The 14,967-nt window shown below is 39.8% G+C and overlaps 2 protein-coding genes across 2 annotated transcripts in view; both read right to left on the bottom strand.

The window, feature by feature from the left end:
* Positions 1-358, bottom strand: part of dusp10 (dual specificity phosphatase 10) — a gene marked incomplete at its 3' end in the record, with an annotated part of 18,679 nt that extends 18,321 nt beyond the window's left edge. The window contains exon 1 of the mRNA XM_084091024.1: positions 162-358. The remainder of the gene's footprint in view (positions 1-161) is intronic.
* A 4,186-nt stretch (positions 359-4,544) lies between these two features.
* Positions 4,545-14,967, bottom strand: LOC311069159 (TATA box-binding protein-associated factor RNA polymerase I subunit A-like). Its single transcript, XM_084092156.1, has 10 exons — positions 14,718-14,967; positions 14,467-14,633; positions 13,044-13,157; positions 12,748-12,946; positions 9,739-9,854; positions 8,745-8,903; positions 8,597-8,663; positions 8,331-8,454; positions 5,416-5,570; positions 4,545-5,245 (listed from the first exon to the last, which is right to left on the bottom strand). The coding sequence occupies exons 1-10, from the start codon at positions 14,815-14,817 to the stop codon at positions 5,073-5,075; spliced, it is 1,374 nt and encodes a 457-aa protein (XP_083948282.1). The 5' UTR covers positions 14,818-14,967; the 3' UTR covers positions 4,545-5,072.

Genomic DNA, 14,967 nt, shown 5'->3' with positions numbered 1-14,967 from the left:
TTCAGGGGAAACTGGCATTTTATAAGCATCTATGTCAAATATGAGGTTTCCTACAGTTAAAAGCACATCATATATGTCTATATTATGGGTGGGACTGTGTGTACTCTTATGCTCAGCAATTCAGACAACTCTTCATAGTTAAATATGAGCATTAGACTTACATTTAGCGCGTTTCTCAGCAATGTCTTGTTTCTTCCGATGTGTTTGGTGAGTTATCGATCAGTCTGAGCCGTCCAGCCGGTACCGGCGCTAAAGACCCGCAACATTTTCCTCCCGTCCTGCTTTGCTCTCTCCTCACTGATGTAGCTGGAGTTTGTAGCGGGTCCGCACTAGTATCACTTCAGACTGACACGATCCTGAACCAATGAAGCCCCGCACTGACGATAGTCATGCGCTGATGGCCCAGAAAGAGGAGGAGCGCGAGCGGCGCGAGCGGCGCGTGCGGAAGCGCAGGGTGATGTCATTGACAGCCAATCAGGAGACAGTTCGGTGAAGCCGGTTTAAAGAGACGGGACGCGAGTGAGAATGCACTGAAATAATGATCATACAGTGTTTAAAAATAAATTAATAAAATAATTTTATACATTTTGTAGGGTTCGACACCTAAAGGCGAAAATTAAAATGGTCATTCAAAATAAAATACAAAAAGAGAGAAACATAAAACAGACAAATGCTAAAATGCTAAAACATATAATGTTGTGGGGTCCTTTCTATGTCAACACCTTAAAAGCAAAACTTAAAATAGTCATTAAAAATAAAATACAAACAGAAAGAGAATTCACTGTATAATTTAGCCAATCAGAAGGCAGTTTGGTCAAACTGGTTTTAAAGAGGCAGGATGCAAGTGTGAATGCACTGAATTAATGATGATAATGTGTTTAAAAAATAAAATTAATGAAATTATTATATAAATGTTGTAGGGTTTTTCCTATGTCAACACCTAAAGACGAAAATTAAAATAGTCCTTAAAATAAAAAAAAAGAAAGAAAGAGAATTTACTGTATAATTTAGCCAATCAGAAAACAGTTTAGTGTGAATGCACTGTAATAAAAAAAAAGTAAAAAAATAAAATAAAATATATCAGTGTTGTAGGGTCCTTATGTCAACACTTTAAAGGCAAAAATAGTCATTAAAAATAAAAATACAAACAGTCATAAATAAACGTGTCAATGACATTCTGATTCTTTTCATAACTTTCATTAATTTTTGCAAACATCATTAGTTTACATTATATAACACTTAATGTTAATGCAAATATTATGAAACTTTGATTCAAAGTTCCATGTAGGCTATTTCCGATTCATATTTAATAGCAAATAACCTTCAATAACATTAAATGACTTATGAATGCAAGTTATCATGTAGTGTTACAGGTTCTTGTGAGTTCGTATGGATCTACAGTGCAAAATAACACTGATAAGTGGACCGAGTTTGGCTCTGATTCACTCGTGTTGACTAGAGTCCCATTTAAAGCCCATGACTGCTGTTCACAGTGTAGTTTATAGCAGTCGTCAGGCCTTGTAGGCGACAGTCGCTTATCTCAGAGTCCCAAATGTTATAACATATCTTCATGGTCTAAATTACTCATCTGTGACTAATGAGATAGTGTTATCTTTATATTAATGATCTTACAAGCAGTGCTTAAAAGGTGAGGGCTATCCTCGAACGCAGTCTAGTGTCATTTTCACCAAACAGGATCTTATTTTAAACGTCTAAATTCTGCACTCATCTATTCTTTGCATATATTAAAATTTGCTATTAAAATGAGTTAATGTGTCTTAACTTTATAAGCTCACCTCTCCTAAAAAAGCTGGTCTTGTTTTATTGCCCCGGTACGAGCATAAAATTATATTTAGATGTGTGTATGTGAGTATCAGTCAGTGGAAAAACTGGCGTCATGCGGTGTGATATTTAGAGCCCCGAAGAAGAGGAAGCGAACAACCACTTCCTCTTTTGCAGAGGTGTTTTGCTCAGTCCCTTTTCACAGTCTCGTTTCTCTTCATGATTCTCATTAGTCTCTCGTTACTGTAGTACAGTCATTTGTATTTGAATTAGCATCGTTTAAAGGCAGTACAACAAATACTGTCATGATGAATTCATTACAGCAATGCCCAAAAGACTTTACTCATTACTGTAATTAAAAATCACATTTAAATGTGCGTAAAGTGTATACTACAGGTGGGGTCAATAACTAATTAAATAATTAAGATCTTTAAAATGTTTTTAAAATTAAGTCTCTCATGCTCCCCAAAGGCAGCATTTGTTTAATCAAAAATGCAGTAAAAACAGTAATGTAACAGTAATATTTATATATATATATATATATATATATATATATTTTTTTTTTTAATCTTGTGCTAATTTACACTGAATTTTACAGTATTTTGTACTATCAATAGATCTGCATAATTGCAATAAATTAATATTTAACTAGACTTATAGTCATCATTAAGAATAATGAGAATTCCCAAAACTAAAATGTCTGGTCACATTACAGTAATGTGATTTTTGCATGAAAACTATGGCATTTAATAAGTGTTCTAAAAATAGGCTCTTTCTTCTTTATGCTAAATATAATTATATATATTTAAATATATCCTGCGGAGTGAATTCAAATAGTTTAATGCAGAGCTAGCCGTGGATTATCCCTCTCTTATAACATGATCATTTACCAGCATTGACAACCTAAAGCTTTTATTGATGTTTGCAGTGCAATATTTGATTCAGACAGAGATAAAGTAGCCTAGTGCGTAAGATTACATTTATTTGAATGAAAGAATTATAGCCTTTATTTGAATTTATTACCGAGAGATGAGAGAAGCATGTGTGAATTACCTGCGTCTGTTCAGAGCCTCTCTCTATTAACAATAAAGCTCTAAGTTTACTTCAAAACCAGCGATGTTCCTGCTGAGAAATATGATGTAGCGATTCAGTAGCAAAGCTATTTTAATGATAAAAGTTGTGGGGGAAAGTTGAAAAGTTTGTTGTGCTTCAATCAATAGCTATGTTTCCATCCAAAGTTGCGAATTTAACGTGCAAAACTGGAATATCGCATAAAACATTTACGAATAAAGCGTTTCCATCTAGTGACCCGAAGAGAACAAAATATTCACTTCCTGATAAACTGGTGCTAAATATCACTAAGAAAAGTAGGAGAAGCCACTATATATAAATAAATTACTTGCGTCTCAGAGCATGCAGACAAAACGCAATAAACTTTGTCTATCTTGCTTTCGGAGGCGGAGTTTGCAAAACAGCATTTCAGATGCTGTGCAACGAGATCGGCCCGCTCGTTAGTCCCGTTATGATTCAAGTCACATAATAGTTTTTAACGCGCCTTGAGGAATTTGTTGTGTAAATGTGTTTGCATCGTAGTATATGCGCCTGTTTTCTTATCGGATTAAAAATGTATCCGACTCAAACGACGCGCATTTTTAGAATTTTTTACGTATCTTGGCGTTTCCATCCTGCAGCTTTTGATGGGATATCCCAAAATACACATAAAAATAGGTGGATGGAAACATAGCTATTAAATTAGCTAATGAAAACACGAGTGACGTATGCATGTGCGCGATAGCACATTAATATAGAACGGTAATTAAACTGACTTGGAACTACTTGTGCATTTACGGTTTTATTGCACACCTTACAGCCAATCAGAATCGAGTATACAGTCAGACTATGGTATAAATATATATGAAGAGTTCAGATGCAAAAGCCTCTAAGTGCCATCTGAAATTTTCTTCTAGAATGATCATCTTTATCAAGCTTGTATATTTAAGTTCAGTAATTTCACTTAAATGGCAATGCAAATTACCAATTATTTGTCATTTAAGTGAAATTACTGAACTTAAATATACAAGCGTTATAAAAATGATCATTCTAGGAGAAAATTTTAGATGGCACTTAGAGGCTTTTGCATCTGAACTCTTCATATATATATATATATATATATATATATATATATATATATTATAATTTTATGGGACAAAATACGACCTGGATTCACTGGTTAAATCCAAATTATGCAAAATGCTCCTGATGGGCCTGCAAGAATGACTTAAAATTCTGACCGAAAGGTTTCTGAGGGCTACATTGAAAAACAACAGGAATGAGACATGAATCCTCCACAGAATTCAGTATTTCAGCATCATTCACTTGCATGACTCAGTTCTGTGAGAGTTCGTCTGCTTGAACAAAGCATTAACATCTTGCTCAGCATAAGTGTTCAGATGGTCACGATGAGCAACGCACGAAACCTTCTGCACATGACGAGATGCTCATCGTTTCAAACACAAACCATGGAATTATTACATCCATCTGTCTGAGTCTGAGCTCTAAATCTATTTTTATACAAGCAAGTCGACCAACTTCAGTTCATACGGACAAAAAGTGCTGTTTCTTGCCTTTCATCCATGGTTGAGTGATTTAAGAAATAGTTACTCCGAATATTAGATCTACACAATCTCTTTTGAAGATCATACAAGGAATAAAATAACAAAGATGAAGAATAATTAAAATTACACAGTAGAAATGTTACATGTTCAGTAAAAATGTTTTATTGAGATGTCATTTTGGTGACTGCAACTATATATAAACCATGTAAATATAATCAAACTAGTTGAAATATCAACCCTACTAGAATAAGAATTCATATTTTTAATTCTAAAAACATATCTTAAAACTATAAATTACTTAGTCAGGTAATGTACTGTTAACTTAAAATTTTGTTTTTGATACAATTAAAACCAAGTTACTCGTGTTTACATCCTAAAACATACATACATACACATTTTCTGCCATAATTAACACCATTGTATATAATTTATAAATATTTATATGTATATATATATACAGGCTTCATAAATGCAGCATTTGCGCTCCCTGCTGGTCACAATCAAGACTGACATCATCAAGTTCACTGCATTTCCATTATTTTAATTCAAAGTGAAGCTCAACATGAGCAGATACACAGCATATCAAGAAAGAGTCTTGTGTCATACATGGACAACTATAACGTTGTCTGATACAAATCTAGAAAACATCTAAATTTTACATGTTTATTATATATTTTACTTGGAATTCTTGGTCTTCATCCTTTTCTTTTTTTCCTTCTCCATCTTTTTCTTCTCTTCTTCCTTCTCCATGTTTACCTTCCTTTTCTTCCTCTCCCTGAATTCGTATTCCTTTGTTTTACTTTCAGCTATTGTCTTTAAGTTTGCAGCGTATCTTCTGTATTCTAAAACTGTGAACAGAAAACAAAATGTTCAGGAACTTATTAAATATATCAGGAATGGTCTGAACACACACTACAGATTGAGACCCAAAGGTTTCTGTTCTGGTTCTACTGAGGACACTGAATGGAAACTTCATCATTTTATCTTGAGATAATCAAAAAGATAATCATGTACTTACAGTATTCCCCTAGAACCTTTAAAACGTCATTCTTGATCTGCAGAAGACTGGCGTTCTCCACCATGTCTATCCTGGCGTAATGGATTCTGAAGTGAAAGGAGAACCACAGCGATCGCCTGGCCTCCCATTCCTTCAATACAAACTCCTTGCGCTTTCTAAATGAGTATAAATCAACAGCAGAAGAAAAATTAGAGAGGATGATGCTTTTTCACATGTTCATCTTTCAATATGTTGCTGATTGAGCCTGAAAAAGGGAGTTATTCTCTATATTTTAGTGTCAGTGTTCCTGAACTCCCTGAAACGCCTCCATTGAGATTTCTTCCGGGAACGAACACGTCACAGTATTCCTCATTTAAATAATTCATACGCAGAATAAAGGGGCGGTGCCTGGTTGAGTTGGTTAGTAGTGTTGAAACTTGAGGTTATAGTCAGGGGCGGGACATTTCCTAAACACACTCCAGGGCTTGGAAGAAAAAAAATTCAAACCTTTTATTATTTGGTAGCACTGGAATGACCGAGCTCCTCACCCTCTCTCTAAGCGATCGCCCAGTCACCCTGCGGAGAAAGCTCATTCTGGCCGCCTGTATCCGGGATCTTGTCCTTTCGGTCATGACCCACAGCTCATGACCATAGGTGAGAGTAGGAACGTAGATTGACCGGTAAATTCACCACGACAGACCGGTACATCGACGGCATTACTGCAGAAGCTGCACCGATCTGTCTGTCAATCTCCCGTTCCATCCTTCCCTCACTCGTGAACAAGACCCCAAGATACTTGAACTCCTCCACTTGAGGCAGGGGCAAGAAGTGGGCAAGCCACCATTTTCCGACTGAGAACCATGGCCTCGGATTTGGAGGTGCCGATTCTCATCCCAGCTGCTTCACACTCGGCTGCAAACCGTCCCAGTGCATGCTGGAGGTCCTGGTCTGATGGGGCCAACACATCGTGTGGTCCCCAAACCGGACACCCTCCGGCCCCTGGCTGCGTATAGAAATTCTGTCCAAAAAAAATTATGAACAGAACCGGTGACAAAGGGCAGCCCTGCCGGAGTCCAACATGCACCGGGAACAAGTCTGACTTACTGCCGGCAATGCGAACCAAGCTCCTGCTCCGGTCATACAGGGCCATGGACCCCATTCTCCCAGAGCACCCTCCACAGGATGCCGCGAGGGACACAGTCGAATGCCTTCTTCAAATCCACAAAGCACATGTGGATTGGTTGGGCAAATTCCCATGAACCCTCCAGCACCCTGGAGAGGGTATAGAGCTGGTCCAGTGTCCCACGACCGGGACGAAAACCACACTGTTCGCAGCTTCTTGTCTACCCCGGTGACTTCAGCTTGGGTGATGGACGAGTCCGCCTCCAAGCCCTCGGCCTCTGCTTCCTCAATGTAAGACGTGTCGGTGGGATTGAGGAGATCCTCAAAGTATTCCTTCCACCGTCCGACGATATCCCCAGTTGAGGTCAACAGCTGCCCACCTCCACTGTAAACAATGTTGGTAGGGCACTGCTTCCCCCTCCTGAGGCGCCGGACGGTTTGCCAGAATCTCTTTGAGGCCAACTGGTAGTCCTTCTCCATGGCCTCACCGAACTCCTCCCAGGCCCGAATTTTTGGCTCCACAACCACCCGGGCTGCAGTCCGCTTGGCCTGCCGGTACCCGTCAGCTGCCTCAGGAGTCCCACAAGCCAGCCAGGCCTGATAGGTTGAAAGGCTCCTTCAGCTTGATGGCATGGGAAAGGGAAGTAACCCTCTCGTTCACCAGGGTGAACTCCAACACATGGCGTCTGAGCTGGGGAGCTATAAGCAAACCCACACCAGCCCACCGCCTCTCACCATGGGCAACTCGAGTGGTAGAGAGTCCATCCTCTCTTAAGGAGTGTGGTTCCAGAGCCCAAGCCGTGCGTGGAGGTGATCCCGACTATCTCTAGTCTCCTTCCTCGCCAGTGAGGTGACGTTCCATGTCCCTAAAGCTAGTTTCCGTGTCCAGGGATCGGGTTGTCGTGGCCCCTTACGGTCCCTCCTGCAGGTGGTGAGCCTGCGGGAATGCGGCCCCACACCGCTCCTTCGGGCTGAGCCCGGCCGGACCCCAAGGGAGGAGGCCCGGCCACCAGGCGCTCGCATGCGAGCCCCATCCCCGGGCCTGGCTCCAGGGTTGGGGCCCCGGCTGCGCCATGCCGGACGACGTCATGGTCCTTGTTTTTGCTTGTAACACAAAGGGTTTATGAACCGCTCTTAGTCTGACCCGTCACCTAGCACCTGTTTGCCTTGGGAGACCCTTCCAGGGGCATATAGCCCCGGACAACATAGCTCCTAGGATCATTCGGGTACTCAAACCCCTCCACCACGATAAGGTAGCAGTTCAAGGAGGGGGTGGATGAGATATATATCATTAATGTGTTGATTTTAATAAAGACACAGAACTCTCATTTCATGGTAAAACGCAATGAACGTGCGTCACTCTAATACTTTCGCTTTCAACAACCACGTATAACTCTTCAGGGAAAACCAATCAAGAAAAACATGCCTTGAGCGCCTTCTATAAACTTTCCAGGGCCTTGAATTTTTTTTTCTTTCTTCAGATTCACAAACTTTCAAGGATTTCAAGGACCCGTGGGAAATAAATCAGGTGAACCACTGATTCAGTGACTCATTCATAAAGAGAGCCGTTTACTTAATTCCTGAATGAATCAGTCGTTTGAACAAATCGAAAGAATGAATGATTCGATGACTTACTCATTTTAGACATTTACTGCCACCTACTGCCAGTTTTAGTTTCTTATTTAGAGTATTATTGATTAAAAAAAAAAAATCTTTCATATTTCTAAAAAAAAAAAATATATTAAAGGTATATTTTTTCTAAAGCTACTTTTAGTAATGTATATTAGAGGCTTTTCTCATTTACCAAAACTTACTTCTGTTTGAGTAACTTTATAATGTTCAGAAGACAGGACCAAGCCTTCATGTCACATTTCCAACTGGAAAACTCCAGAAGGTCCATTGAAATGGTGAGAGCTTCTTCTAGATCGCTCATGTGATCTGGGAAAAAAAAGCATAAACTGATTTAAATCAAGGCTGTTTTACATTACAGTTACTGGTGGGTGATGAAACTAGCAAATAAAACCCTTGAGCAACCCAGAACATCTTTATAACCATCTTTATGTCTAGTTTTCATACGTACTGGTGCCCAGCAGGAGAGAGCAGAGGTCCAGCATCAGCTCATGACTCGGCACTAAAGAACGCAGAATCTGAGCAACAGAAACCAGAATAAATTAATCATTTTAATCAGAAACTTTATGTACATTCTGATTGGCAGAACCATTTCATACCCTTAATGAACCGATGAGTTTGGCATCTGGAGCATTGTGTCTCTTGAGGAACTGGTACAGGTACACATGAGCATTGGGATTGATTGGGAATTCCTTGTTGTAAGCGTAATTCTTCAGAATCTGCAGAGCGCCGTCCTCATCGTTGTAAAACTCCAGCATCTGCAGCGGATGATACATATAGACAGCATTAGATAATGCAAAGACAACTTAATCAATCCAAACCTGTATGAGTTACTGTCTTACTTTCTGTTTACAAGTTTTTGGGGTCAGTCAATTTTTTTTATAAAGAATATTTTATTCAGCAATGACACATTAAACTGATCAAGTGACAGCAAAGACATTTATAATGTTACAAAAATATTTCTATTTCAAATGTATATCAAATAAATGAATATTAGAATGATTTATAAAGGATCATGTGACACTGAAGACTGGAGAAATGATGCTGAAAATCCAGCTTTGTTCACAGGAATAAATTACATTTTACAATATATCCACAGAGTTATTTTAAATTGTAATAATATTTAGCTGTTTTTACTGTATTTTTGATCAAATAGATGCAGCCTTGGTGAGCAGAAGAGAAAAAAAATCCCAAACGCATGTACATTGTGAAGAAATAGAAGCAAATAACAATATTAAAATAGTCCATATGATTTGTGGATTATATTCCAAGTCTTCTAAATAATATAATAGCTTTGTGTAACTAATAGACTGAAATGTAAGCTGTTATGCACTCACAAAATCTGTGCATGTACATTTAATTAAAATACAACTTATTTCAGTCTGTTTCGCACACAAAAATACATCACATGGCCTAAGAAGACTTGGAATATATTGTTTATTTTTTTGAAGCATTTTTGGAGCTTGTTTGATTGTACAATGCTGTGTGAAGTTTCTTCAAACAAATCTGCTTTTGTGGTCCACAGAGTTTGGGTCTAAACAAACCCTTTAAACAGAAAATCATCAAATTGCACAAGGTAAGATAGCGTCTCACATTAATGTAACTCAACACAAAAGGGTCCCAGACTCCAGGCTGACTGATGATGTCCTTCAGGGCTACAGAAGCATATCTGAAGTAGCTGTGCATCTCTTGGTTACGGCTCGCCTCATCTGATACCAGAAACATGGACAATAATGCATTAAACTGATCAAAAGTGACAGTACAGAGACATTTGTAACGTTACATAAATTTCTGTTTCAAGTAAATGCTGTTATTTTGAACTTTCTATTCAAAGTATTTGAAAAATTAAAAGTATCACGGTTTCCACAAAAATCTGAAGCAGCACAACCATTTTCAACAATGAGATGTTTCTTGAGCAGCAAATAAGCATATTAGAATGATTTCTGAAGAAAGAAAGAAAATTTTAAAGAGGACCTATGATACTTTTTGACATGTTCAGCTTTCTTTAGTGTGTAATGTTGCTGTTTAAGCATGAAAAAGCTCTGCAAATTTCCAAAGCTCAAAGTCCGTCCTGTGGGAGTTATTCTCTATATCAGTGTCAATGTTTCTGAACTCCTGAAACGCCTCCATGGTAGTCTTGAGTTTTCTTCAGAGAACGAACACGTCACAATATTCCTCATTTAAATCATTAATACGTAGAATAAAAGGGCGGGGCCTGGTTGAGTTAGTTGAAACTCACAGTTATGGTAAGAGGTGGGACATTTCCCAAACAAAGCACTTGACCAATCACAACACTCTGGTCCAGCCAACCAATCAGAGCACACTGTGTTTTTTGGAAGGAGGAGCTTCATAGAGACAGGAAGTAAACAGAAGGTTACTGACAGACAGGGAAGAGAGGAGCTGCAGCAATGTCAAATAATGTGTTTGAACATTCAAACAAGAAAACCTATTCTAGTAGAACCCAAAAACAAAATCAAGACTTTGAAAAAGGACATCTTAGGGTCCCCTTTAAAAATATTCATAAATTTAAAAAAAAATCAGGAGGGAACGGAGACGTTATGTCAAAACTGACGTATTGGGGTCTCGCCTGGAGCCCAATCACCTTCGACTGAAAACAAAACGAGCCAAGGGATATTGACCAGTGAGATTTGCATGCAGAGCCAGTCCTACCCGGACATATGGGTATATAAGGCCGGCTCGCACTCACTCATTCATGTTTTGCTGAGGAGGGGGTGGGGGGTGGGGGAGAACACGTAACGTCTCTGTTCCCTTGATCAGGGAACGAGGGTTACATTAGTAACCGAGACGTTCCCATTCAGTCAGTCACGTTCGACGTTACATCGATATTGACATATTGGGGCGCCAATGGGAAGTGCCACAGCCACTAAATTGTTACAAGTGTTGGAGACGCAGATGCTGGCAAGCTGTAGCGTGCCCCTTTGGCAATTGCCCCCACACAGTCTTAACCTACCCAGCGCCCCATGAAGCCCAAGGAAAATTAGTCCTCCATACCAACAGGATGGAAGGGACAAGGCCTATCCTGGAGATGGTCATATCTGCGGTTTCTCTTATTGTGATGTTTCACGGGAAGAGTGCTTTGGTTCTCAATTGCCATTTATTTTACAGTCATGACCAGGGTTGTCAACGCTGGAAAAGCGTGCCTAGTCCAATGGAGAGGGACACTACGAAGGCCACACCCTGCCGAAGGGAGGTAACGTGTGGTGGATACACATATGGACTGACCCGTGGGGCAGTGCTACATACGGAAGATCTCTGCGGTTGGTCCTGTCTGGCCAGGGAGGTAGCTACTACTGACACAGAGACAGGGCAGAGCAGAAACTCCCCAGGGTAAAACACGGGTTTACCAATAGGGAAACTGTACCAAGAAAACTACACATATGGGATTACCAAGGGGAAATACAGAATATGGGCATCTAGCCTAGTACAAGGGCTGACCGACCGGAGGCTCAATCCTCCCAGGCCCGCGGATTCAGGGTTTGCCGAATGGGGAACTCACCTGAAAAGCAAAGTAGGCGCTCGTATCCCCCCAACTGAGGGGAATGGCCCTGCAAGCAAGACACCAAGCCAGCCTTCCCGCACATTACCTGTTTGTACCCAACACACGGGAAGAAACCGGCTCAACCCGGAGATTGTGAAAATCTTGTGAAGCCCGTAGCTCTGCAGATGTCTGCCAGAGAGGTGAGCCCCCAGAGGCTGAACAAAAACTGAAACTGGAGAAGAAAGTTTCAGCCACTGAAAGCTCCCTCCACCTCTGGGCCCCCCCGTCTTAAGGTTGCTTAGATCGTGGCCGTCAGATGAAGCCAGGAAACGACCGCATCCAGAAACACGGACAGAAGGACATCTTTAAAAAGAAATGAGTACGCTGTGTGTATTTGGCTGCCGCTTCACACCGGGGCTGTTTGACTGTTTTGGTCTTGTCTTCTTATTTAAAATGTGTTTTTTACACTCCAAAATGGACTTTTAAGTGTCTTTAACTGATGGACTTCAACTGTGCTGGGTTTCTGTGATTGCCGCTGGTGCGCGGAGGTGGTGTGTTCCACTCTGTCGCTTGTTGTGGTGCTTCATCCGGCCTACCTGACCGTGTTTGTAGTGTGGTTGCTGCGGACAAAGCATCTTTGTTGGGAGGATTTTGTGGCGTGGTTGCCATCGCCGTCGGGAGTTCCCGTTTGCTGTTTGGAGTCCTGGAGTCATTCGGGCTGTGTGGCATTCGAGATGCAGTTCGACACGGATTGCTCGTTGTACCCACCTGATTAGGGACTACTCTACCTACTTCACGTTTACTCTGCTGGCTGCTGCTCATTCTGTTTGGACTGTTGGTCAGATATTTGTGTATTTCTCATCCTGGCCTTTTCATCTGATCTATGCATCTTTCCGGGTAAGAGTGGCTCGGCATGCAAATCTCATTGGCCAAATCCATTGGCTCATTTTGTTTCCACTCAAAGGTGGCCATAACCTAGTATGTCAGTATCGTGACTGATTGAATGGGAACACTTGTTTCATCATTAAATATAGATGCTAGGAAGACCCGTTTTTTATTGTCAGTTAATTGTTTCACATAACTCAGATAAAATATCTTCCTACCGGTTGCAGCTGTAGAAGACTTCTTCTCACACCAGTTCAAGTAATCTAGGAAACCGCTGTACGCACGGATGAGTTTTTTGGTGTCACCCTGAGCAATCGAGAAGTTGCCATATCTCCAGCTCTCTCCGATGGACAGCTGCCGCTTGGCTTCTTCCATCTGCCCGTTCAGCAGGAGATGAAAACAATGCTCCAAACAGATCTACAACATTCACATGACATAATGATTAAAATGCATGCCTTGAATGCAGTGTAAATGTTGTAAAGGGGAGGTTTGGGCTTCTTAATGCAATGCATACCTTTGGGAAGTTTTTGACTCCATTGTTTTTCAACTGCTCATATACAGCGTTGAAATCTTCAGCGGTGGCGTTAGGGAGATGACGCAGAATTTCTGTGCCTATTCTCCATGTGATCTGATGGACAGAATTATGCAGTCAGCAGAGAAACACATCATCCGTACAGTAGCAAACATCGCCTAAAAAAAGCAAGTATGCATCCAATTCCTTTATACTTACAAAACAATATCTTTTTAAATTTTTTATTTAATTACATAATATCGAACAAAAACTGGTAACAACCCACTTCTATTAACTTTGCAAGCTCATAATATGGCAAAGTAGTGCAAAGGATGACTAAATAAACCAATAAAAGAAAACATTAATTTCAACCAATCAAAAATACAATTCACCATTATTAGTTAGTAAACTTCGGCAGTTTTCATGTTGTTTTATTTATTTTAATGATTTTGTATTTTTCTATCAAACCATTAAAACACCATACATTTCTATCCAAAGACATTTTTAATATTCCTTATAAAAAGCCAAGATACTCCAGTCAGAAATTAGTTAAACAACATTTTTTTTAAACAATTATCCTCATAGTCAATCAGTCAATCTTTCCATCTGTCTATCTATCCATCTAACTATAACCTGGGCACTAACTTCAAACCATCAAAAATATGATTCACAATTGTTAGTGGGTAAACTTCAATTTAAAACATTCTAAGAGAAATAAATTATTTGTAGGTCATGAGGAATTAATTAAATCTGTTTGTTGCTTAACAGCAACATTATGTGACAGGCTACGGATGCAATGAACAGTGTCACAATAGGGTCATTCAGTGTCAAATCAACCTGAGGTCCCAGGCTAAAAATTGAGGAAGAAAGCAAAAATATTAAATGTCATTATGAGTAATCCAATATTTTGTAGAGGGGGTCAATTAACATTTTCACATGAGATTTGGAGCCAAATTACAGGGGGGTAAAAAATTACTTTAGAAAGATGGCAGCATCATTACTTATAATGCAACAAAGATTGTAAAAGTAAACAGATTTAAATAATAGTCCTACCAATCTCCATGTATAAATAAAGTAATGATGCTGCCATCTTTTACCCCGCCTATAATTTGGTACCAAATCACATTTGAAAATTGTAATTTTTTACCCCATCTGCAAAATAGTGGATTATTCAGTAAATATACAGCCATAACATTTAATATTTTGGGTTTCATCACTTTACGTTTGTCTTTATTCAGAGAAAATATGAACAAAATCAAAACTTTGAACTGGGAAAGTTTTAGACATTTGGTTGATTTGACATGGAATGACACAATAATGTTTCATCAAAGCAAGAAAACTGAATCAAACATTTTAATATTGATTTCATAACATGTCTCTAAGCAGCTTATAAGTCGACTTGACAGAGTTTAAAGGGCTGTTGTACCTCAGAAGCCGTTGGATGCACTTTAATGCTATTCCTGGCCTCCAGTGCCTGAATGTAAGAGTTGTAATAAACCGCAGCCTCCTGCCAGTTATGAAGCAGCATCGCATCCCTGATCCGCTTCAGACACTTTCTGTTCGACTTGAGGAAGAAGATCTCTGTGTGAACGCCTGCACAATAACAAACAAATCAATGGGATTGAGCTGCTTTTACCACATAAACAACAAGTTAATATGATATCTCCAGAACATCACCTTTGTCGTTCTTATAAAAGTGTAAGTTAACGGGCGAATCAAGCAGTTCCCGATGTATCCTTTCATCCTCTGAAAAATCATCAGCCTCTATATCATCCATGGCTCACTGCTTTACGGAGACTTGCTTTCCTCTTGACCGTATTATGAAGACTGTGAAAACAAGTAATTATCCTTTTCAATACACGCTTTGCGATCGTCCGACTCAACACGTGGACGTGTGAACAAAACAGTTTCTCATCAAAACAAACAG

This window comes from Abramis brama (assembly GCF_963993115.1).
Source record: "Abramis brama genome assembly, chromosome: 18".
In the NCBI taxonomy this organism is placed as follows: Eukaryota; Metazoa; Chordata; class Actinopteri; order Cypriniformes; family Leuciscidae; genus Abramis; species Abramis brama.
This window is presented reverse-complemented; position numbering and strand designations above follow the sequence as displayed.

What these genes read in the sequence shown, in the direction of transcription:
- LOC311069159 (XM_084092156.1), bottom strand. Translation starts at nt 14,817, where the DNA reads ATGGATGATATAGAGGCTGATGATTTTTCAGAGGATGAAAGGATACAT. An exon ending in TGCATCCAACGGCTTCTGAG is followed by an intron (nt 13,158 to 14,466) that starts GTACAACAGCCC and finishes TCTGTCCATCAG; the next exon opens with ATCACATGGAGAATAGGCAC. An exon ending in AACTCATCGGTTCATTAAGG is followed by an intron (nt 8,664 to 8,744) that starts GTATGAAATGGT and finishes TCTGTTGCTCAG; the next exon opens with ATTCTGCGTTCTTTAGTGCC.